At 43.3% G+C, this 24866-nt stretch overlaps 1 protein-coding gene across 12 annotated transcripts in view; it reads right to left on the bottom strand.

The window, feature by feature from the left end:
* svila (supervillin a) overlaps positions 1-24866 on the bottom strand; it is a 108778-nt gene that overhangs the window by 3662 nt on the left and 80250 nt on the right. For 7 of the 12 annotated variants that reach the window (XM_049564729.1, XM_049564719.1, XM_049564730.1 and 4 more), the window contains 23 exons: positions 22417-22549; positions 19472-19525; positions 16170-16244; positions 15625-15681; positions 12972-13137; positions 12363-12446; positions 11462-11548; positions 8665-8842; positions 8377-8549; positions 7570-7725; positions 6259-6395; positions 5539-5686; positions 5312-5457; positions 4978-5153; positions 4450-4600; positions 4090-4369; positions 2787-2941; positions 2568-2673; positions 1796-2003; positions 1502-1635; positions 1251-1406; positions 312-455; positions 29-150 (listed from right to left, as the gene is read on the bottom strand). In XM_049564729.1, coding sequence (XP_049420686.1) covers positions 29-150; positions 312-455; positions 1251-1406; positions 1502-1635; positions 1796-2003; positions 2568-2673; positions 2787-2941; positions 4090-4369; positions 4450-4600; positions 4978-5153; positions 5312-5457; positions 5539-5686; positions 6259-6395; positions 7570-7725; positions 8377-8549; positions 8665-8842; positions 11462-11548; positions 12363-12446; positions 12972-13137; positions 15625-15681; positions 16170-16244; positions 19472-19525; positions 22417-22549 — 3226 coding nt within the window. The remainder of the gene's footprint in view (positions 1-28; positions 151-311; positions 456-1250; positions 1407-1501; positions 1636-1795; positions 2004-2567; positions 2674-2786; positions 2942-4089; positions 4370-4449; positions 4601-4977; positions 5154-5311; positions 5458-5538; positions 5687-6258; positions 6396-7569; positions 7726-8376; positions 8550-8664; positions 8843-11461; positions 11549-12362; positions 12447-12971; positions 13138-15624; positions 15682-16169; positions 16245-19471; positions 19526-22416; positions 22550-24866) is intronic. The other 5 variants (XM_049564726.1, XM_049564728.1, XM_049564722.1 and 2 more) reach the window with 4 other exon arrangements.

The raw sequence follows: 24866 nt of genomic DNA, 5'->3' as shown, positions 1-24866 counted from the left end.
CTCAGATAATATAATTTGATCCACACACCCTCTCAGTGATCTCAGCGATGTCCTCTCTGTGCTCCCAGCTGGGGAACATGTTGGTGAAGGTGAGCGGCTCTAGACCAGCGTGGATCAGATACGCTTTGGGAGGCTTCTTCCCATTCTTCTCTGTAGGAAAAACACAACACATGGGCGGTTTGAAAGACACAATCTACTCACTTCATTTCTTCGTTTTTGGGATTTTGGTTCCAGGCAGTCGTAGTGTTGTGACAATGTTCTCAACATTACCTTATGAGAGAAATAGCTTAAATGGTGCGTTTGCTGAATACCTTTACAGTACTGCAGCACCGTCTCCATGGCGCACTTCCTGTCCGAGTCCCAGCGGATCCGGGCTGAGCCGGTGCTTTCGCTGTCCTGAGGCCACCAGCCCTGCCACAGATACACCTCGTGGTGGTTGTCCACCAGGAACAGGGCTGAACGGCACAGAAAGCAAAGACGAGGACGCCATTTTTAGACTTTCAGAGTGATGGCAGTTTCGTAAAGTGGTTGCTCATCAGATTTCACAGCCGCCTACTTTATGGTTAGGAGTTGGTTTTTGGTTTACAAATGGAGGATTATGAAAAACACAAAGTTTTGGATGATTTGCTTATGTTAAATGATGAAAAACACACACACACACACACAAAGTAAAGCATCATCATCCACAGAAACTCTTAAACACACTAAAGTGATCATGGAGGGATACTACTGATAGCAGAAATGTTTGTTTAGCTAATGTGCTAATGTCTAATCAATGAATATCCACTGATATATTTTTGTCAGATCCTCTAACTCTCAAATGTTGATATTAGAATCATCCGGAAGAGTAAACTTCAGTGTCACTTACTGTGTCAACAGTCTATCATTCCTGTCAGATTACAGCTGGAGTAAAGAATAGTGATGGCCAAATGAAGCCTCATGAAGCATTTTCTTTATTTTCTGAGCCCACGAGATGGCGCTCATGGTTTAAAGAGAGAGGCTCAAAGAATGGGAATTCAGTGAAGCTTTCAACCTTTTGTTTAACAAAAAGCGCCATCTAGTGGGCTCAGGAAATAAAGAAAATGCTTCATGAGACTTCATTTGGCCATCACTAGTGAAGAAATGAGTGTAATCAGCTAAAGATATGCTGCTGTTTAAATCATCTTTGACTATGTTGTAAAGCACCCTGTATATACTGTATGTGCCATTGTTATATTCACATGTACAGTAGGAGGAATGCATGTGTGTACCTGGCTGAGAAGCTGCATAAAGGTCCTCCTGCAGGAAAGGCATAGAGTTGACCTCCTTAGGGTTTCTGGCAGGGAACAGGAACTCCACAGCTGCAAACTCCCCCGAGCTGCTGCTCAGCTGGTACAGACGTGGCGAGAAGTTAAACCTCCCTGGGTCTGACGGTCGACAAATACACATATCCAGTTAATTACACCACCCACAGCTGATTATAGTGAATAAAAATATGTTGAAAGTCTTTCGGTTCCCTCACCTTGCAGCATGCAGTCGTACGCTTTCCTGTCCCTCCTGCTGAGAGGTTCCCAGAATCCTGAGGGCTCGGCTCCCTCGTCACATTCCCGGATGGTCACCTTGCTGCTGCTGTGGAGGCCTGTTTCCAGAGGACAGCTGCACAAAGAAGATCACGTCATACTGACTGGTGAGAATGGCAGCGTGAAAACAAATCAGAAATGGACTGATGTCAATAGATTTTGCAGGATGTTCAATACCACAGTTCCATTAGCATCATTTGATATGTGCTGACTGAGAAAATGAAGTTTCCACTCACTGTTCTTTGATTTTGTTGGCGGCGGTGCGTGCCACCTCCCGCGTGTGTGCCTGAGACTTGCAGCCGTGCCACAGGTAGATGAGGGCCTGGCTGACACTCAGCAGCACCATCGAGACCCTGGAGCGCAGGCTGCTGCAGTGACAGGCCACCTCCAGCAGGTGGCCCTCCACCTCCACCTCCCCTCGCACACAGTACAGGCGCCAGTCATCTGCAGGGAGCAGGCAGGGCAAGAGGTGAGAGACAAACACTGGAGTAAATAAATGTTTTATTTTACATTTTCGAGTATCTAGTAGGGCTCATATCTAGAAAGTTTCATTCACATTAACTCCATCCATGCATGACCCTTCTGAGGAAACTCATTTCGGCTGCTTGTATCTGCGACCTCGTTCACATTAACTGTGAAACAAAAAAAACTTCCTAACTAAAGTGTAACTTGGAGCCAAAAAAAAAACAAAAAAAAACGAGAGCTCAGTTATGTGAGGTGTTGGAAAATATGGAGCTCCTGAAAGCTTCAGTGGGAGTGTTTATCCCTCAGGATGGTTTCTATTCTCGCAAATCTAATTCTCCTCTAAGCTACATCACAGTTCTCAAGTATATGAGTCACTCATTATGGGTCGATTATGAACTTATGACTGCTACAGTGTGGGTGTTACTCATTTAGAACCGTCAGAGATCAAGTATAATTTAGAAAATACGACCTCTAAACAGACTATTTGCTTATTTATCCTTTTCAGATAATGCTGAAATAGCAGCAGCAGTAATGTGGTCTTACTCTGGGAGTTCTCCTCCTCCTCTTCTCTCCTCCCTGAGTGGATGACCATCCCTCCTTTGAAGCACTGCAGAAAACATGGCGGCTCTTTACCCTGCTGCACCTGAACCTGGAGGAAGGATGAAATAAAACAGGAGTAAAGCTTACAAAGAGTGGGCCGACAAAGAAATGACACTTGAATACTCTGTGATATTTCTCTGTCATACACACTCTCTCGTGTACCTGTGCTCCCCGCTCCTCGTCCAGCTCCACCGTCATCAGTGCAGATGTTCCTTTCTCGCTGACGGTGGAGTTGCGGCCCTGCCAGAAGAAGTAGCAGCACTTCTCCTTCCCCGCCCCCGCCGTCTTCTGCTGCTCCGGGTTCTGTCTCCTTCCAACTGATGGCGAGAGATTGTTGGAAAGATGAAGTGTCTGATTAATGTGTGACTACAGACCTGGCAAACAATAAACCTTTGGCTTAAACATTTTAACTAATAATAGAACATAACCCAGTAACACTTTACTTGAAAGTATCTACATAAGAGTGACATGACACTGTCATAACTATGACATGACACGTTCATGAACCTGTCATGAACATTATGTACATGTCATAAACATCTATGACTGCTGTCATTAAATGTCATTTGGTTTTTGTCATGACAAGTTGACATTGCTTGGGTTGTCTTGATTATGACAACTTGACATTAATCAAAGTGACATTACCAGAAGTTGTCTTTGTCATGACAAGTTGACATTAACAAGAAATTCACCTCTTTCTGTGTTTATGACAAGTTGCCATAATGATTGATACAAAGACATCTGGTAATGTCACCCTGGTTAATGTCAACTTGTCATAAGGACATCCCAAACAAATCTAATGTCAACTTGTCATGACAAAGACAACTTCTGGTAATGTCACTTTAATTAATGTCAAGTTGTCATAATCAAGACAACCCAAACAATGTCAACTTGTCATGACAAAAACCGAATGACACTTAATGACAGCAGTCATAAACGTTTATGACATTTACATAATGTTCATGACAGTGTCATGTCACTCTTACGTAGATACCTTCAAGTAAAGTGTTACCCATAATCCTATAAAAAATAATGTATAATCAGATCTAAAATGGACAATCTAATGTTTACTAGTTTTTTGTGTTTCTGACCAAACACCACAGGAGTCTCTTGTGGGGTTAACTACTCTGATTTACACTACTGGTGTCTGAATCAAAGATGATGTATTCAGAGTGGGTCAGATGTACATCAGAGAAGGATGTGATGTGCAGCTGTAGCGGCCTACATCTACAGTAACCCACATAAAAACTAGGATCATCTTATGCTGTGTCTTCTGAGGAGGAGGCAAATATCTTCAGGCTAAATATGGACTATCTAACTTGTTCTGGCTTGTTAGAGTAACTCCACTGGGTCATTATTAGGCACTTGAATGAAGTCATCAATAAAGATTTAATACTACTGACTACCAAAATGGAACTCAAGATCCTCCAGTGATGGTGCACATGTGAAAACAGACGATACCAACCTGCAGTGCTGACCATGTACTTCCACTTCATCACGTACGTGTCGCCCTCGTGAAACTGCCCGATGCTCTGGCGCGGCAGGCGGCTGTAGTCGAACTCCAGGATGTGCCACACCTCCACCCCCAGCGTGGTGATCTCGTAGCTCCGCCACTCCTCCGCCTCCACCAGGCCGTAGCCCCGCCCCACGTTAAACCCGTCCAGTTTGGTGCAGATGGGCGCCTGATTGACGGGCAGCATCAGGGAGGCGTTGTACACATGGGGCTGATCGGATGTGGGCTGCTCCTGAGGTGGACAGAAACTTGTATTTAGTACTCTCAGTGATCCTCTAAACCACACTGAGAAGATTTTCATGATTTAGATACCTTTTGATCGGCGATGAGGTCGTTGTTTTTTGTGGGACTGGGTGATTTCCTCGATTCGCTCCAGTCCAGGAACTTCTCTTTGAACAGGGTGGTTTCGTTGTGTTGAGTCAGTCTGCCGAACACCGCCCAGTCAGGTCGGCCCTGACCTTTCCTACAGGTGAAGAGGACACAGCACGTCACTGACACATACCAGACCTTCAATTAAGTGCTCTCAATACACAGTTGCACAGTAGTCGTAGCAGCAGTCATCTGTGCCATTTACTCCTGTACAACAAATATTAAGAGCACTGAAACTCTACATTCAGACTAAAACATCATTTAGATGGTCTCTTTCTCGTCATCTAGTGGGCCGGATTGGACCCTTTGGTGGGCAGTTCTGGCCCACAGCTGTATGTTTGACACCCCTGCTCTAGTGTAAAGAAGTTGTTGTCTCATATTGTGAGTCTGATGCTTGATGAACACCTATGGTCACACACAACAGTGTACACACACACTCTACTATAATGATCTATATATATGTTTCCGTACTTGGGTATGAGTGGGTTGCACTCTCCGGGGTCGAGCGGGTTGATGTCACAGTTTGTGTAGTCGAAGGTGCCATTCCACAGGTGCTTGGCCAGCTGGAAGGCCACCTTCCTCTGTGCCAGCGTCACTTCCTTTCCATGCCATATGTACATCTCGCTGCCAAAGTCAAACACTAACACCTGCACAGAAACACAGAGGCAGTGTTTATTTTTGTGAGCCGACAGTACCAGCGGGATTTGCTGTCTCCTGCTGTGTCATTTTTTATTCTCAGAGTGGCTTTAAATCCCTGGCTGATTTTTCACAAAGTCAAGATGAATGTTTTAAACATGTATCTGACCTCCTTGGGGTCGAGCAGGGAACAACGGGGCACCTTGGCCCAGAAATCATCATCTGGGACCAGTTTGTCATCCATCAGGCGGTAAATACAGTTTGTCTCCACGATGGCTCCCTCGTACAGCTCGTCCTCATCTGGAGTTCCTGCAGCTGCAAGAAGAAAGACAAGATTCAGCTCGCATTTCACTGTTTCAAAGACTGATTGAGTTTATTTTAGATGCAAATCCTTACACTGATAGCTCGACTGCCCTCCCAGAATCTTCCAGAAATCCTTGGCTGCGTGGCTGTTCGTGCCGACGCCCTCCTCGATGACCTGGACGTAGTTCGCTCGGCAACCCAAATCCCTCTTTCTCTGGATGAAGTTTGCTAACTCTGACGCCTGGAAAGATGACAGAGAAGAATAATTTACTTATGAGTTCTGTTAATTAAAAAAACACAGGCCTTCTGTCAGTTTGAATAAAAAGCACACATGGTTAACATGCTGCTCATACTTGGACAAAAACACGAGGAATGCATCCACACATTTTTTAGGTTTATTTTTTGAAACCCATCATTCTGAGGGAAAAAAGCTCAAGTTCATTACTCAGGAAGAGTCTGCAAACTTTAATGACCTGAACTAAACAACCCTCCTCATAAATAATGAGGGGCCACAGCTCAGAGCTTTCCTTTTGGTCCAATTGAGGTCAGCGCTCTGCTCAGCCAATCACAGCTCATCAGTCTCGGCTTTGAACAATAGCCTTGTTTTGTGTCTTTTTCCGGCAATGAGCCCCAGACAGACGCACACACTTCCTCTCAGTCAACACACACGTCTTCCTGCACCGTGCCACCGTTGCTTCCTCTCAGGGCTGTGTCTACATCCTGCATGTGGAGTCTGCCCCACATAACACCTGCCTGACTCCACTCATTTTTAATTGCTTGTGTTGTTTTGCAGCGTTACAAAGCCACACTCACTTTGTTCTTTTCGATGACGTTGGCAAACTCTCCGGTCCAGACGAAGCAGTGATGCGGCGTGATGAGCAGGAAGCAATCGCCGCTGTTGAGGGAGGACGCTCTGGGCTCCACCAGCCTGGTCTGGACGTGCCGTCGGCCTGGTGTTGCACAGGCATGGAAAAAAAACAACACACAGACAGGTGGCTTATCGCTGAGAGCTCTGATTATCACTATCAACATGCCTGGATTATCAAACTAGAGGTGTTGGGGCAATGATGTGCCAGCCATCGCCATTTGACCCTATACATTCATGTACGTGTATCTGCCTTGTTGAGTGCTGACGCTTTCGAATTGAAAACCTCTCTTTCCACGTAGCATTGCTTGTTTACCACCTATATTAAAATCATAAAGTGTCTCATGACAAACTGGAGGGCCTCAGTGACTCGTGATCCAGTTGGCTGTTCAGGTGTTTAAAGCAGAAACCAGCAGAAACTATTCTAAACTCCCGGCCCTGTCAGACTGGGACAGCCAACCTTCTAACAAAGCGCTGCAGTGGATTTACTGTGGATTACAGACAGTGGGGTTTTGAGGGGAGGATCAGCCCAGGACAGTGTGAGGTGACCTGGGGAGAATGATTTAGAGCCACAGCTGTCACCAACAGACGTGTGGAGGAGGTGCAAAGACACCGAAATAGACCCACTCTTGTCTCCCCTTTTAGATATCCTCTGGAAAGGACGCTCTTGAATGCAGCATCCTCCAAAGCTTTGTGGAAAAAAAAAACAGTAGCTATTTGTTTTTCCATGTTCTTAACATCTTAAGTGCTGGTAAATATGCTGCCTCACTGGCTCTATATTTCACAGATATATCTCCATTAAGCAAACAAGCTAATTTAAAAGATTAGGAAAATGCAGACAGATGTTTTCTGCTTGGCTGGCTCGGCTGTGGAGTAAACAAGCCACATCCTAAAGCCTGGCCAAGGCTCGAGGAGCCTGCCCTCAATTATACTTCTGTAAGGGCTGTGCTTTCAACAGAAGACAGAGATGTTTCTTGGTAGGACATGACTGTCTGTGTGTCCCCGCAGGACAGATGCCTATTAATTACCTCGTTATAGTCTCTGTTGCAACTCTGTGGTTTCCAAATGGAGGGTTAGTGACCAAAAGTTCCTGCGTTCTGGCCGAGGTGCGAGCAAACAGAAACAACACTAGTTCAGGGTGCTTTAACACTTGGGCTGTGTGGTCTGTTTAAACCAAACCCGAGAGTGTTGCCTTGGACAGTGTGGCGCAGCATGTGAGTATCTTTGTGCGTTCGGTGTGGCCTGTTAACTCAACTGACCTTTGACCTGTAGAAGCATGAGTTTCTTGTACGGCACGGCGCTGTTGTTGGACATCTGCTCGGAGATGTTGACGCTGCGCAGGTTGACGTTGCTGAAGTTCTCCTTGCTCGCCAGGCCAGCCAGAGCCACGTCAGAGAAACCAGAGTTCTTATTCACTGCGGTGAACAGGACAGAGCACAGAGACGAGCCATGAGACAGACACCGACACAACACACAATATTCAGTCATTACATTTAGCTGCGATACACAATGACCTTTCAAGCTGGACGCTAACAGTCTCTATATAACTGTAACAAATATAGAACAGCCCAGAGACAGTTTAAGTGTTTTTACTGCTGTCAGAGGAGGTGAAGGAGGAAGTTATGAGAGTACCGTGACATTGACTTAGTGTGTTATCTAACGCCATGCTCAAAACAAGCTGCAGACCACGTGCAGCTTTTTAAGAGACTGCTCTGCACAATGACAGAAAACTGACTGCAGCGCTACATGTAGGTCAGTGCGAGTCCTAAAGTAGCTTGAGCAGGTTAATTCACAGCATGGAGAGACAATTTATAGACTGAATAATATCAGGGACGTTTAATTCTGTCTCTGAGACGGACATGTTTTGCTGTCTTGTATTTCGTAGCGGAGGTTGGAGCCTTTTGGATTAAAATCTGGATGGATCTTTACACAAACTGGATCGAATTTAATAAACTGACAACGCACCGATATCTCTTGAAAACATTTAAGGTTTAATATTACAACATCAAGAGTTATTCTGAGGGGTCAGAGAGCCTGTCACATGTATCTCTGAGCGCCTCACTCACTCTTCTCAGCCTTCATCCTCTTGCTCTCCAGCAGGCCGATGTTGAGCCTCTGCTCCGTGTACTCGTGTCTGATGTCCTCCCTGGCAGCCAGCATCTTCAGAGGGTTTCTAGACGACTGGACGTTACGCGCCGGGCGCACTGCTCGCTTGTGCTGCACCATCTCCGAGGTCAGCCTGAGCAGAAGTCAGAGGAGAAGGAGCATTGTCAACAGAGAAAAGGCGGAGTCTCACAATGATGAGAGAGTCAGAGTTCTCAATTAAAAATGACCTCTTGGCAGTGAGAGCTTACTTTGGCACCTGGGGACCGAAGATGGCGTCAAAGTCTTCGTCTATCTCCACCTTGTTGGTGGTGGCGGGGAGCTCCTCCATTTGGCGGTAGAACTTGGAAAACGTTTCATCTTCGAGGGTCATTACTTCCTTTACCTTCTTCTGTGTGACTGTGATGGTCGCTTCTGGCAGTCCGCACACTGAAGAGGAACAAGACAAAGTTACTACAACAATACAGTCTCAACTTTTCTCTTTTCTTTTAGTAGTAGGCCGTCTTCGCTGGTGCTTTGTTGTAATTTGCTCCGCGCAATAAAGTGGTCCATTGTCCCACTCACGTCTTTAACTGTTATCATCCCTCACACTGGCTGCCAATCAGGGCTTTAGATGTGTCACACACTTAGAATTCCCATGCACCAATGGAGACAAATACGCTCCCCATGATTGTTTCTTAAATTAAATTATGTTTTTCAGCTAGAGTTTGCCTCTTTATTAGGAAATGAATGCGCACAACATACTGATACACTCAATTAAAAATTCATTCATATCTTTTTGTATATGCCCAGTTGAATATTGCAGTAATAATGTCTGGTTATCACAAAATCCCATAGAAACACCTGGATTGACATCACGGCACACCATTTGAGAACCACTGGTGTGTACAAAGCATCTTAGCCACTAAGCCACCATGTTGGTTTTTTGCTCACAAGCTGCATCACTGATGGATCTTTAACCCTATTTTGCTGCTGAAGCCTCAGTTAAAGACCATAATGAGGAATATGCGTACCTTGTTTTCACAACACATCACAATAAATCTTCGGTAACACTTCATAAGACAGCCCGCGTTTTAGAGTGTACCTCTCGTCCACACAACTTACATGTACTTTCCCGGGAGTTAGAGTATAACGACACGGTCACTTGGCATATACTTCCCCGGGAGTTAGGGTATAACTTGCGTTCTCGTGCGTTCACGAGAACGCTCTCTCTCACCATCACTTTGTTTTCATGATTGGATCAACGGTTTGGGAATGGAAGAATTTGTTCAAGAAATTTCAAACCCATATTAAACAGCCTTTGCTGATCTGCTCTCTCATGAGCTCTCTGTGTGCCCCTCAGGTGCAGGCAAGTCCCGGGAGTTAGGGTATAACTCCCAGGGAAGTATATGCCAAGTGACCACGAGTTATACTCTAACTCCTGGGAAAGTGTACGTAAGAAAGTGGACGAGAGGTACACTCTAAAACGCGGGCTGTCTTATGAAGTGTTACCAAATCTTCTTATCAGTTCCATCATCTATAGTTAAGTTACTGAGTTGGGATTCCTGTGTGCTCACATGCTGCATGCAAAATGTTCAGCTGAGTATTCATTCATCCACAAAAATTAAGATTACAGGCAGGGTTATCATTATGGTTGTAGAACAGCTGCAGGAAGGTTGTTGTTTTTTTAAAAGTAATCTTTTTGCCCTACAGCGTGAAGGAAAAAATTATTTTAAAGATTGATTTGACACGAGAACAACCTCCTCAACAACTTCAAAATGGTTCATTCAAACTGTCTTACTGTTTATTAAGCTTATTTTTACATAGAAGATGCTAATCAAGCAATCATTTTAATTAAAGTGCTCTTAGGAAGGCTGAAGAAGACATTTAATCTGTCTTTGTGCTGTTTAATCTAGTGCTGCTGTAGCCTCCATGTTAATATGACAGTGTTTAATTCAGACTACTGTTTTGAAAGTGAAATGGAAACCAAGGTCTGATCCATCATGGCAGGACTGCAGTGGTGACTTTTACATACAAGTTACTTTCGCTTATTCTAACATGAGGCCGGCATTTTAAACAGCCATTACATTAATGTGGCAAGGTGCTACTCTGACAGCAGCTCTATTAAAACACAGTTGTTGTAACCTGTAACCACAGGTGTCACCAAATCTATCACGACTATACTCTTACAGAAATTTACTTAAAGTAGAGAAGAATAAATGCGTGCACATGCCCGGAAAAATGCAACACTAATAGTTGTTCGCATCCTAAATTAATTATAGCGAACTAGACGGAGAATACTGCATTTAATTCACTGAGTTTGGTCTCAATCATACATCATACATTTCTTTAGGGCTGCCCCCCAATAGTCGACCAAACGTTAGTCGTCCAGAAAGGTCATGGTTGGCAAAATTTCACTGGTTGCTTAGTCGCAGAAAACAAACAGACAAACAAAAAATTGAAAAGAAAAAAAAAACAAATCAAACTCAATTAGGAGCTGCGCCTTGTCAAAATAAATCCAAACCTATATGATTGGACCATGTGTGACTTTACTTTGAAAGGACAGACTCAGGAAGTGTCAGGAGTCAGGTTAATCTCCAGGGCTGGTACCTGCGGTTATTCCACAGGCTAGTTAATAACATGTCAGGCAGGAAATCCAAAGTGTGGGATCATTTTGAGAAGGTGAAGGACGAACCCAAGGTGATATGTAAACTCATCTTCATTGGTCGACTACAAACATGACGTATCATGTGAAACATGGAAGTAGCTACATGCCCATTAGCCCACAGCGTCATTAACAGGCGGCTCGCTCAGTGTGTGACGTGCACTTGGAGATAAAATATAGGCCTATATTAATGAAGGTTCATTAGTACGGTTTTGTATTTCTCTGTAAAACATGCAGGTGACAAGTCGACTAATGGCTCTAAATGATGACTACTGGTCGATGAGGAAAGTTCTCAGTTGGGGGCAGCCTTAATTTCGTTATTGTGTGAACCATGTGAAAGACCTGAGCGCAGTGCCAAGCAGAGGCACGATGACCCTGGAGACAACATGCCGAACACCACTGACCTTTACTGTTGAGCTTGCCGAGGAATGACTCCAGTTTATCCAGCTTCAGGTCAGACTCCAGGTTCAGCTCTGGTACGGCCTTGATCTCTGCACAGCCACACGCACACAGACACACACCAACACACACACCTGTTAGAGCCATAAATTCACTCTGCATTTGCATCATATCTCTGCACAGGCAGGCAGTCTGAGGTTCTGTTGTCCAGAGTCACACTTGCCACCACGGATGCTGCTGCTGAGCTGACCAGTGACTGAGCGTGAACACTTGCACACAGTCATGATGACATTATCTGAACATATTTCCTGTCAGTCACAAGCAGTAAACAGCCACAAAGTATGAATCCTTCTGCACTCCAGACTCATGCATATTGATGGAAACATCATCCCATGGTTTTTATTCTATTAGGCTCTGGTAACCTGATAGAAGTCTCACAGCAGCATCACACATTAGTGCTGATGATATTTGTGGTTTTGGTGATGATGATGATGATGAATATAGCATTCAGTGCAACACCAAAGAAAGAGAATACACCTTCGATATCAGACATCTCCTCCATGTCTTTTGAAAGAGAAGCAAAGACAATCAGTTACACTGTGCTCATATGAGATCTGTTCAGCATCAGTGCATCAACTCAGTCAGAGCAACAATTCAGTAAATGAACTGTGTGTAGAATTTGTTTGGCAACTGTCTGGTGACATTCGAGGACGTAACAAAGTCATGTCATTAGGTGTAAATCAGATTGGAGCAGCAGCTCAGCCCAACAATCTTCATTAACCCTGCTACATGAATTAAACAGTTCCACATGGCTGCAGTGTGACAGTAGGTAACCAGAGGATACAAGTATGTGGAGGGAGGCAGACAAAGAGCATGGAAAGTACACACAGATGAATAAATACTGACCTTCCTGTGGTTTGGAGATGGCCACGCTGCTGATCTTGGGTTTGGAGGACACTGGAGACTGGAGGGCTGCGGGGGAGGCCAACCCTGTTGAAAGAACACAGACAGATTAGCAACCAAAAGCCCAACAAAACCAGGTTGTACGTTCCCCTTATGTCGCAATCACTGGATATAGTGCTAACGACACCAGCCTCAAAGGCAGCCAGAGCTACAGAAACACCATTTAAGCTGCCTGTGAAGACGGTTAAGGAAAAATATCTCTGCTGCTAATCTTTCCTACGCCACTATCCATCAGATGTAATCTGGCCAAACCCACTGACTCCCCTGAAACCTTCCATCAGCTGCCCCCTCTGGCTGAGCCCGGAGCTAATAGGGAACAACTCCAACCATACAATCATTTTCTGCCTGAGCAGAGTGCTGTCTGTTGTGCTTGGGCCTGATGGAGGGAAAAGGAGAGTCACTTTCCCCAGCTGCTAATTGAGAAGGGGGCTTTGGGGGATTCAGGGCAGAGAGCTGAGACTGAACTGCGGACTTAACTCTCTCTGGTCTAACGACTGAGTGCAATTCAGCATGTGTGTATGCGCTTCTTAGATATGGAGAAGCACGCCTGACCTTTCTTCACCATTCGTGCAGCCACGGTGAACTGGGTGGAGTCGTTGGCGGCTCCGTGTCCTTTCGTCTTCCACGCCTCCTCTTGGGCTACTATCAGCTGTTTCCTCTCCTGGATGGACATGTGGGCATCCATGCCCTGGCTCTCCATCTCAGCCTCAGCTATCCTCTGAGAAATGAGAGAAAGGAGGAGTTACTGTCAGTTACTGTACATTATAACACTCTTAATGGACTGAATATTAAAGGAACAATCCACCTCAGGGTACACTGTTCTACTTAGTTTGTTTGATGCATTCCAGAAAGCATTCTGTGAGTATGCGATGTGAATTTTTTATCTTGTACCCACGTTCCATCAAACTCTATCCACAACAATACTTTTTGTCACAATTTTTGGAGTGACTCAGGCGCTTGGGCTTGAACAGAAGGAGTACAAAAAATATTTTATTAGCTATCAAGCTTGATAATACCTTCTTTGGAAGTATGTTCTCACACTACACTACAGCGAAAGGAAAAATAAACTACATAAAAACACAACTGAACCACCTTAAAGGGATAGTGCACCCAAAAATGAAAATTCAGCCATTATCTACTCAGCCATATGCCGAGGGAGGCTCAGGTGAATTTTTAGTGTCCTCACATCCCTTCTGGAGATCCAAGGGGAGAGGAGGTAGCAACACAACTCCACCTAATGGAGGCTGACGGCGCCCCAGATTCAAACGTCCAAAAACACATAATTGAAACCACAAAATATCTCCATACTGCTCGTCCGTAGTGATCCAAGTGTCCTGAAGCCCCGACATAAGAAGTTGGTTGGAAAAACGTCATTTGAACTCTGTTTTTAGCCTCATTGTAGCCTGTAGCTCTGACTGCCTCTCTGTGCACCGCGCGCTCATGTACACTTGTGTACGAGACCAGCAAAAGCATGTGAACACACATGAAGGCGGTGCCCATGTCTCACGGTCTCATGCAAGCGTGTACATGACAGCACGGTGCACAGAGAAGCAGTCAGAGCTACAGGCTACAGTGAGGCTAAAAACAGAGTTCAAATGACGTTTTTCCAAACAACTTCTTATGTCGGGGCTTCAGGACACTTGGATCACTACGGACGAGCAGTATGGAGATATTTTGTGGTTTCAATCATGTGTTTTTTGGATGTTTTAACCTGGGGCACCGTAAGCCTCCATTAGGTGGAGTTGTGTTGCTACCTCCTCTCCCCTTGGATCTCCGCAAGTGTTGTGAGGACTCTAAAACTTCACCTCAGCCTCCCTCGGCATATGGGTGAGTAGATAATGGCTGAATTTTCATTTTTAAGCCTGATTAATGGTCGGCCGCTCAACACTTTTGATAAATGTCGCTCGACAGATCTGACATATTTTCGACAGACAAAAATTGTCCCTTGACACTCTACTTTCATGTTGTGTGTTGCGGCAGAAGTGAATCAATTAAGAGTGAAACGATCAAGGTGTCTTTTGCGCTATTTAATAAAGTGATAAAAAAGAGTCAATCTATTTCAGCTGAAAGTTAAAACCTCGAAGTGTACAGCACAAGGGAGGCCTCAAAGTTAACGATAACTGAAAACAGCTACGAAGCACGCTTCTCATATACAAATAAGGTACAATGAGGCCTTGCACACATGAGGAAGCAGAATACTACATGTCCATATATGGTAATAATTTATTTTGCTCCTACACTGTGCACCTGGAGAATTTTGCAAAGTCACAGACATCGTCATACACTGTCGCGCAATGTGATCGGGTAGTCACAGAGAGCCTCTCTGACACATCTGCTGGAGTTTTGACTGTCCTAGGGGATTGGATCTGGATGATGAGATCAGCAAAACAATTGGCGGATATGCAAAACTATCAAAAGTGCATCTCCTCATCCATGTCTTGTATTTGTTGAACCAACGCATATTCACCCTGTAGCTCCTTTGTTTGGTTCAATGGACGCACTGACCACTTCTTCTCTCGAGCTGCTGTTGACATCTCAAATCTCTTCCTCTTTAATTATCTTACTGATTCATCAAGTCCCTCAAAATGCAAAAGGATAAAAGGAGCACAAACAAGCAAACCAAGAAGGATGGCCTGCTGATTGGGACGATACAACCAAGTAAGACAGCTAAAAGATAACGTCTCGTCACTATGGGCATTAGTGAAATCTTTCACAGACACATACATCGAAAAGATTGCGCCTGTTTTGTATTTCTGTCAAACAGCACTCATCAGACGCCTGCCATTGGCTCTTTTTAAAAGCGACTGTTTAAATGTGGAATTTTCCTTTAACATTGAGCCATATTCACAAACAGACAAAGTAGCCAAGCACACCAAAGGGGGATAATTAATACACAGAGGCACATTAATCACCGCCTCACACTGAAAACAAGCTGTTCACCAACATCCAAAGGAAAATGATTGATTTTCTTTTTTTACTGGTGGATGCACACAAGTTTAGAAACATTTTAGTGTCACTCATGAAGTTAAAATGAAAGAAATATGAGTCAAAGTGGAGACAAACAATAGTAGACAGTGTTCTTCAGTGACTGATTATGACACAAGTCATTTGGTGCAAAATTTGATTCCAATGTGTGTGTGTGTATAACTGGGAGAGGGAGTTGGGGGATTTGCGAGAACACTGTGCACAGTATCAACAGGGTCACCTTCCGTCTCCAGGGGTGTCTCTCATCCACCTGCATGGGTCTGGGAGATCTGGTGGTCTTCACAACCAGAGGGACGGGTGAGGAAGGTAAGAGAGGATGAGGATTTAGAGATAAGGATGGAAAGATGGTAGAAAATGTCCAAGCTCTGCACAAGCGTTAGACGCTGCAGGGGCCGCCATGCTGACCTCACAGGGATGAATATTTAGCGGCATAAAGCAAGAGCAGAGCGGCTGTGGAACACTAAGGAATATAATGTGCACTTGACCTAACTGTTCTGGCAGCATGGTTGCAGCTGAGGGAGCACTACCACTTGACAGATTGGGGGTGAAGGAGTTTGTAATGTGAAAGAGTGCAGGGTCGAATAACCACACAGATACAGCTGAGGAGCATTTTGGAAACTCTCACTCTCTGTACAGGGAAGATGCATGTTGATACAATGGGGTCTGTGATTTGTGCGTGTATTCCAGAGCTCTGTGAAGCAGGCAGGGAGGGTGGCGAAGCAAGCAAAGGCCAAGCAATGTGCAAAGGCTGCTGCAACTTCCTACCTGGCTGGCTGACTCATCAGGGGAAGGAGAAAGGAGAGGAGGCTCGGGAGAGAAAGTAGAGGCAAAGACTGGCTCCTATGGAGGCAGAGCCATGGAAAGAGGAGGAGACAGTATTTAAAAGAGGTGCTCCAAAGATGAAGATCAGTTTGCTGGTCATGGTCGATGCTGGGCAGCGTGGAAAAGCTGTTGTGTAATGTCTAATGACCCCTGATGATGTCATATTGATCAGGGTTAACTCAGTGTGAGCTCAGAGACTACACATTCCTCGCAGGGGTGTGAAGTTTGAAAGAGGTGGGAGGTGCATTTTGGGAAGTGTAGGATAACAGAACTGTTTTAAAGTCATTCCGCCCTTCATTACACTATCTTAAAATTCAAACAAAAATTCAATCACACAACCTTTTATATAACCATCTTTCCCATGATTAACAGCCTATAGTCTTTTTACTATATGTATTATAAGTCTCTCTCTGATATCTATTTTATATTGCTGTGAAAACTGTATTTATCACAGATTAAACTGAACACATCATGAGAACTTTATAATTTACCTTTGCAGGATACTAATTTTTACCAGAGAGAGCTTGAACGCATCATAATGTAACAGTATTATAAGTAATATTATTGCCATTTTAAATATGCTGCGATATGCTGAGTATTGTGATAAAATATACTGTGATATATTGCAATTTATTACCTTTTGTCAACTCTAAATTCTGTCTACATTCGTATTATCTAATAAGATAAACTTTCCAGTCTGTTCATCTCACTTCAATCATTGTTTTTGCAGCAAAATGTTTCTAGTGAACCAAAAAAGCAACTGATTTTATTATTCGAGTAGGCCACCTAAAGTTCACTGCAATACTATTATGCTATACTGCTGTATCGATTTTTCCCCCCACCAATCATGCAGATGTCAACATGGATTTGTTGTTCACAATGAATCATTACCGGGGAAATTACAGGGTGTGACCTCTCACACATCGATAGTGAGTTTACTGCGTCCTTTGGTCCTGAAGGCATCACAGAAAGATCTCTGTTCTTCCCAAACATGTTTTCTATTGTATTGTTTTCTATTTTTTGTGCATCGTCAAACAGCCACAAGTATTTGATCTGACTATATGATGATGAAAACTCTGTCTGTGTGTCTGTTCCACGTTTTTCTCCTCACTGACTTGGTCAATCCATGTGAAATTTGGCACAGTGGTAGAGGGTCATGGGAGGATGTGAATGCAGCAATATCACATCAATTGGCCAAAGGGGGGCGCTATAGCAACTGATTGAAATGTCAAACTTTGAATGGGCATATCTCATGCCCCGTATGTCGTAGAGACATGAAACTTTGCACAGAGATGCCTCTCCTCATGAGGAACACATTTGCCTCAAGAACCCATAACTTCCGCTTACATAGATTTTCCGCCATTTTGAATTTTTTGAAAAACACTTCAAATGGATCTCTTCCTAGGAAGTTTGAGCGATCTGCATGAAACTGGGTGAACATAATCTAGGGAGCAATATCTAAAGCTCCCTCTTGGCAAAAGTTGGAAAACTTACTAAAACTGAGCTTCTATAAGGCAGTGACTTTAACAATCTGCCGTTCAACGTGCTACCTCAACTACTAATGTACAGTTTTAGCCCACTAACTATCCCACTATTGGCAATGGCACTACTGTACTTTCAATAAAGCAATCGTACTATCAAATTCACAAACACTCTGTCTGAACACATTGCTCTTCTTAATGGGTTCAGTTGACTATTTAATCTGCAATTTCCTATGACCTGTATCCCAAACACACACCATGTGAAACTGTACGTGGGCAACTGTGCACTCAATGGGTATGGACTAGTTTTTAAATTAATAATATGACCAATACAGATTAAACTTTAGGTAGCTCCTAGAATAATATAATCTGCTGCTGCAAAAAAATGGCTGAGGTGAGATGAACAGACTGAAAACTTACTTATTACCTTTTTTACAAATGAAAAAAGGTAATAAATCACAATGTATTTATATAAATCACACATATGTAGAATGGCAATGACATTGTAATAATATAAGTATCATGATAAAATCGTATCGTGAATCCTCTAGTGATTCCCGCCCTTAACACCGATGTGAGGCCAACAAAGAGGTGCAAATTCATATAAAAAAACTGTTAGTGCAGCTTTTATGTATGTTTTCCCTTAAAGGGAAATTTCAGTTTATTTCGGCCACGCTTTGGAAAGCAGAGCTAGATGGTAAACAAACATGGCAGCACACCGGTAAGGTAAGACAACACGTTTACATGTCGTTTTCTATATGTTCTCTGACATTTATCCTAACAATATGAGGCGGTCTTTGTGGGAAAAAAGCTTGTTTAGTGGACTAACTTTGCACTTGAAGGTTGCCCGTTCACTTACGTTTTAACAGGTCTGACGCTACTATGCGCCCCGGCTGTATCTAGGCTAACGGCTAACATGCTAACTATTATTTCTATGTCACTAGTCACTTGAAACAAATTTAGGACGATAGGAGACAGGTTGAAATAAACCGAAATTTCCCTTTAAGATTTTGAGTCTGCTTTAACATTATAATCAGCCTTAAAAACACATCACCTGTAACATTTGTGTTATTGTAATGTAAACTCTTCCTCATGTCAATGAACCTCTGCATTCATAGAAATATTACCAGGGATATGACCTCAGTTGCAGCTGAAGCCCTGAGCAGCTGGAGAGGAGAGCAAACAGGAGGCAGGGCAGAGGAGTGTGCCAAGCTGTTTGAACTCTATGTCAACAACAGTTCAGGCCTTTGAGATTTCAGAAGAGTGATAAGGATTATAGTCCTACTCCAGCCTCCACACACGGCTCACATTACCAAATAAATACCTGGTAAAGTTATGATGATTAGAGACAAACCCACAGAAACACATCCACAGTGTGAGAGACTGGAAGACACGGTCACAACTCTGAAACCCAACGAGCAGAGGTGAATTAGAGGAACACACACTTACGGTGCTGTGCAACAAACCCTCACTGTGATTGTAAAGGGAAACACCCACACACAGTCCCACCACCAATACCATCACACACACACACACACACACACACACACACACACACACACAGACACACACACACAGATAGCTGAATGTGTGTTACACTCAGGATGTATTTATTAAGAGGGTGTGTTAGCAGCAGCCAGGAAGCGCAGTTAGGGATGTAAAATTTAGATCACCGCTCTGATCCAATTTGAATGCACTTGATAAATACCACCGCAGTGTGTGTGTGTGTGTGTGTGTGATCTCGGCCTCGCACACTGGCCTTACCCAGAGCTGGTCGGACACTGCAAACTCATCGATCATCATCAGTGCTTCATCGTCCTACACACGAGCAGGCGCAGGAGAGAAGGGACATGTTTGCTGAAGGCTCTGTTGTCCCCAAAATAATGTCATGAGCAAAATACACCATCGAACATTTGGACTCGGATCAATTTTAAGATCCTTTAAGAAGCTAGAAAATATCAAGGGTGTAACAGAAATGGCGCTCCCTTGGTTGGAACAATAGTCGTTATCTGCTCTGCTGTTGGCGTTTGCTTGACTCTGCTGCGTTCTGTATCTGCCTGATCTTCAGCGTTGCTCTTCTTTCATCTAAAACAGGAAATTGACTGAATTGTGTCCACTGGCTCTGATGAAGAGGAGGATGAAAACAAAATCGACTGTCCTTCCCCGTGACCTCTACTCAGCCATCACTTGATTAAAGACATTTTTTTGTGTTTGCCCTGATTCAATTAAAACATCATGCTTTATGTAGAAAACATTCAGCATGTCAGATCATCCGCAGCTGCATCAGAAGCAAAACTCTATCTGACCCTGAATGGACTCAAAACCAAAATCAGACTGCATATAGAGCTGTGGAGCCGCGCTGAACAAACCCTGATAAGCAGATGGAAACAAAAACAGCCCCGCTGATGGTGGGTGATGGTGGCTGTTGTGAACATGTCTAAACAGAGAGGTAACGTGTAGCGTCCCACCCTTAACCCTCCCTTCCAAAACAAACAGAGGATGCCAACACAGAAACACAGTCGACATGCAGAAGATGAAATGAGGTTTATTTTGTGAAAAGGTAAAGGACATGCAAACAGATACGAAGGCAAACAGAAGAATGAGAGGTTACATGAAAGATGCAGTACAGAGGAAAGATGTCAGGCAAGATGAAAGAGAGGCTACGTTACACAGGATGTTAGTCATTGCTGTCACTGAGTCCTGACACATAGTCAAACAGTTGCACATGTGTAATTTAGGCAAAACTGGCCTTTTAAATTATTTTAATGTACTTTAATGTTGATAATCTCTTATCACAACCGTTACAGATGTATATTAGATGTTCTAGAGACAAAAGAAACTGCTACATATGGAAGTCCATGGCTGCAAATATTAAAAAGAAATCATTTGTGTAGAAATTTAGTTTTGATTTAAAGCAGTGGTTTCCAACTGGTCCAGCCACAGGGTCCAGATTTCTCCTTAGGCTGCTTTCAGACCTAGAGTCGTCTCCTTTGGTCTGAATCAGGGACTAGTTTCATTACAAAGTTGTATAATTGCCTAGAGTTGGTTCGTGTTCTCACGGCAGCATTTACAAGCGGACCAGATCAAATGCCTTATGTGAGAAAGCTGCTCTTGATTGGTCAGAATTTCCATGTGGGAAAAATCCAGGAAGTAAAGCAAACGTTGAAGAAGAGTACACTTGCAAGATAAATGTGACGCTTTCTAATGTCACAATGGAGGGACAACTACGCAGGTTGATTTTAGCGCTGCTCATCGTGGACTATATTGCTGTCATTGTTCATTTTAGTCAAAGCATACAGTTTGAAAACGAGGCAAACGCGGCTCCAACTAGAAAACAATGTTTTGATGCATTGGATGTGCTGAATGTGCATATTAAGGCAGTACAGGAGGAGGTGCACATTAATAATCCTCCAGGACTGTAACATGCTCATGTTTAACCCAAACAATGTGTCATGTGACTGCAGTTGCTTCACATCCAGGTCGGAACACCTTCTCACCACAAACCAACTGCACCAGAGTTCCTTTGGAACCAGACTGAGACCACCTCTTCAAGAAGGTCTCGGTCTGGTTGTTTTGGTGTCAAGTTGCTGTCCATTACTCACTAGTCTACAGCTAATGCACTTCAAAGTAAAAGCTCTCTGCCAGAAATTCACTGTAGTTAAAAATAAAGTGTGTTTTTTACAAACTTGACACGTTCACGAGTCACATGCGGTCAATTCAGAATGAGCCCACAACCTACTTTTGAACCATGACCCACCAGTTGGGAGCCACTGCCAAAGAGAACACTGAAAATCATTTTGTGATTCAGTTTTCATGTACACTTTTAGTTGTAATTCTGTATTTTCAATTTATCATAATCAATGTTAATTTAAGTTTAATATCATGCACACACAAATGAAAATTTACTTCTTATTTTAACTTACTTATTTTATTCAATATCGGCAGCCACACACTTCCATATCCACGGAATGAAAACAGCATGCACCACGAAATAATGTGCGACTGATCCAGATACAACAGTATCTGTTTTACTGCCATGACTGAGATAAATGCAGATTAACTCTTGAGACAGTCCAAGCACAAAAACACGCAACAGCTGTGTGTGAGACAGAGCAGAGGAAGAAGACAAAGAGATCAAAGAGAGACAGACATGGACAATACACAACCTCTCTGTTTAGAGATATCCACAATTGTTACCATGTGCCTCTGCAGGTTTCTACTGCATAACTGATTATTTAATGGCTGTGATCCTTCTGACATTCCTGTGACTCTACGGTTACACGTCAGTGAAGAAGATCAAAAGCATCTCCAAAACTCTGTTTAATATACAGCCTGGCTTCAGAGGCTCAGACAGGAAATGCCTGCTGTCATAATGCGACAGTGTGGATCAAATCAAATTACTGAAGTCTCAGTGGTACGTCACTGCCACTGTGTTGGTGCTGCATTCAAGTGTCATCAGCACATAGTGTTAGAGTGACTGTTAAAGAGCAGGTCTCTGGACGTGTTTGCGTGTTTGATCTTGTTTTGAAGGCGCCATGATTGGAATCTGAATCACAATTTGGATGCTCCTGATAGGTCGGTAGGTCAAACAGGATGCTGCACCATCTTCTACACATGACATGAAAGACAGAACAGCCAGACGACCGCCTGTCTCAGGCTCGTCTGGTGATGTGCTCAGTCAGCAGTGAGTGTGCAGGTCAGGTGGTTACCTTCTTCTTGAAGCTCTGCTCCACCTCCCACAGCTGAGCGTGCTGCTCGCCGACGGCAACCTTCGCCACATCCTGCTTCTTATTGATCCTGTTCCTCCAGTCATCCTCGCCGCTCTTCTTCAACAAGGCCACTCTGAAGAGAAGAGGAAGCAGAGGGAGGGAAACATCACAGTTTAGCTCATAATAAATCACAGCTCAAATATACAGAATTCATAAGGTAGACAGTGAGATTCTGAGCTGTGCAGAGGGATTGTTGGACGGGACTCAAAACCTGATTCATATGATGCAACCGACGCCCACCCAAAACAACTATTGATTTAAAATATACTGTTACTGTATCATTAAACTGTGGGTATTGACCTCAGCTCTACTAACAACACTATCAATGTCCAGTGGTGAGGTCAGAAAAGTGTTTGGGGAACTGTCAAACACATTATTTTGGATTTAGTTAAAAGCATGAAATCAATAAGGGGATAAAAAAACGAACATAATGTTTCTTGGCCCACTGCAGCACTGTGCTGCTTATTTAACTTTACATTTGAGAACAAAGAGGGGACAGAACACAAACCTTATCTCTGCAAAAACAGATTTGTTTTTTTGTGGCTTTTATCTGACACTGGCAACACACCACTGTGATAACATGATGTTTTACTGCTGTCAAACCAGCAATCAAGTTGTGGAACTGGTATGAAAGATTATTTTTGCTCTGCATAACAGTCTCTAACAGACACTTTTAGAAATGTGCTTGGGTTTTTTTTTAGCATAGCTTAGCCATGTCATGACTGGCAACAAGGGGAAATAGACCAGCTTTGCTGTGTCCAAAGCTCAAAAGTTGGTGTTAGCTAGCTCAGCATTTAGCAGCTCACACCAAACAAAACAATCAAGATAAACAGCACTACAGCCAGGAGGAAAATATATTTATTTTTGATTTGGTGCTGAACTCTCCTTTTAACTCCCTGTAAGATCACAACCTGTTATTTTGACATCTCAGTTCATCTTTGGATTTAGATTGACATGATTTCAGGTTTGTATGCCTCTGTAAAACAGTCAGGCTGCACTTGCAGTTTATATTCATGCCTGTTCAGACTCATATTAGCCAAATTGCCAAAGCCCATTTTGTCATAATTAGCACACAAATTCTTGGCCAAACGCATGTCTTGTGAGGTCACAGTGACAATGATATTTGACTGACAATTTTTTACCAGTTTGTCGTTGAGTCCAAGTGGACGTTTGTGCCAAATCTGAAGAAATTCTCTCAAGGTATTCGTGATATATCACATTCACGAGAATGAGACGGATGCAAGGTCACACTGAATTTGACCTTTGATCTTAAAATTGAATCAGTTGATTGTTCAGTCCAAGTGGACGTTTGTGCCAAATTTGAAGAAATTCTCTCAAGGTATTCATGAGATATCACATTCACGAGAATGAGACGGATGCAAGGTCACAGTGAACTTGACCTTTGATTTTCAAAATTGAATCAGTTGATCATTGAGTCCAAGTGGACGTTTGTGCCTAATTTGATGAAATTCTCTCAAGGTACAGTATTCATGAGATATCACATTCATGAGAATGAGACAGATGAACAGTCACAGTGCACTTGACCTTTGATCTTCAAAATCTAATCAGCTGATCGTTAAATCCAAGTGGACATTTGTGCCAAATTTGAAGAAATTCTCTCAAGGTACAGTATTCATGAGATATCACATTCATGAGAATGAGACGGATGCAAGGTCACAGTGAACTTAACCTTTGATTTCCAAAATCGAATCAGTTGATCATTGATTCCAATGGACGTTTGTGCCTAATTTGATGAAATTCTCTCAAGGTGGTCTTGAGATATTGTGTTCACGAGAGTGGGACGTAGGTATGTATTCTGTTTGTACAGACAAACAGAATACATAATGCTCCTGGCCACAGCTGTCACCAAAGTGGAAGCATAAAAAGCACACACAGACTAATCAGACTATCATCTCACACAGACGCTATACTATAGACCCAATATAACAGTGCTTGAAATAAGGACAGAAAGCCCTACGTACAAGGTTTCTGTGAGGTCAGCACTTTTTAAAAACTCTCTTTTGCTTTCCTTCAGATTTTATCTCAACCTGTCACAACAACAAAAACATGGAAGCTGCCACGCGCCCTTTAGTCTCATCTGCGAGACTGTTGACACTGAGCAGAGGCAGACAGGCTGCCATTTAGCCACCACACTTCAAAATACTGTGAAGTTTCTGTATAAACACGCTGTCAACAGTTTAAGTACAATTAGACATAACAATCACTTAAAGATGTCAGTGAGCATAACTGGAGCTGGGAGAGTATTTGACAGGATTTGGTTTAAACATAGTTAAAGAAAAAAAAGATACTGGGATTTATTTCAGCTCAAGTAAATATAGGCCAAACATTTGGGAAGTGGGCTCTGAGACAACACTGACTTAAAATCTGGG

The sequence above is a fragment of the Epinephelus fuscoguttatus genome, linkage group LG21 (genome assembly GCF_011397635.1).
Source record: "Epinephelus fuscoguttatus linkage group LG21, E.fuscoguttatus.final_Chr_v1".
NCBI classification, from domain to species: domain Eukaryota; kingdom Metazoa; phylum Chordata; class Actinopteri; order Perciformes; family Serranidae; genus Epinephelus; species Epinephelus fuscoguttatus.
Note: the sequence above shows the minus strand (reverse complement) of the source record. Positions and strands in the feature narration are given on the sequence as shown.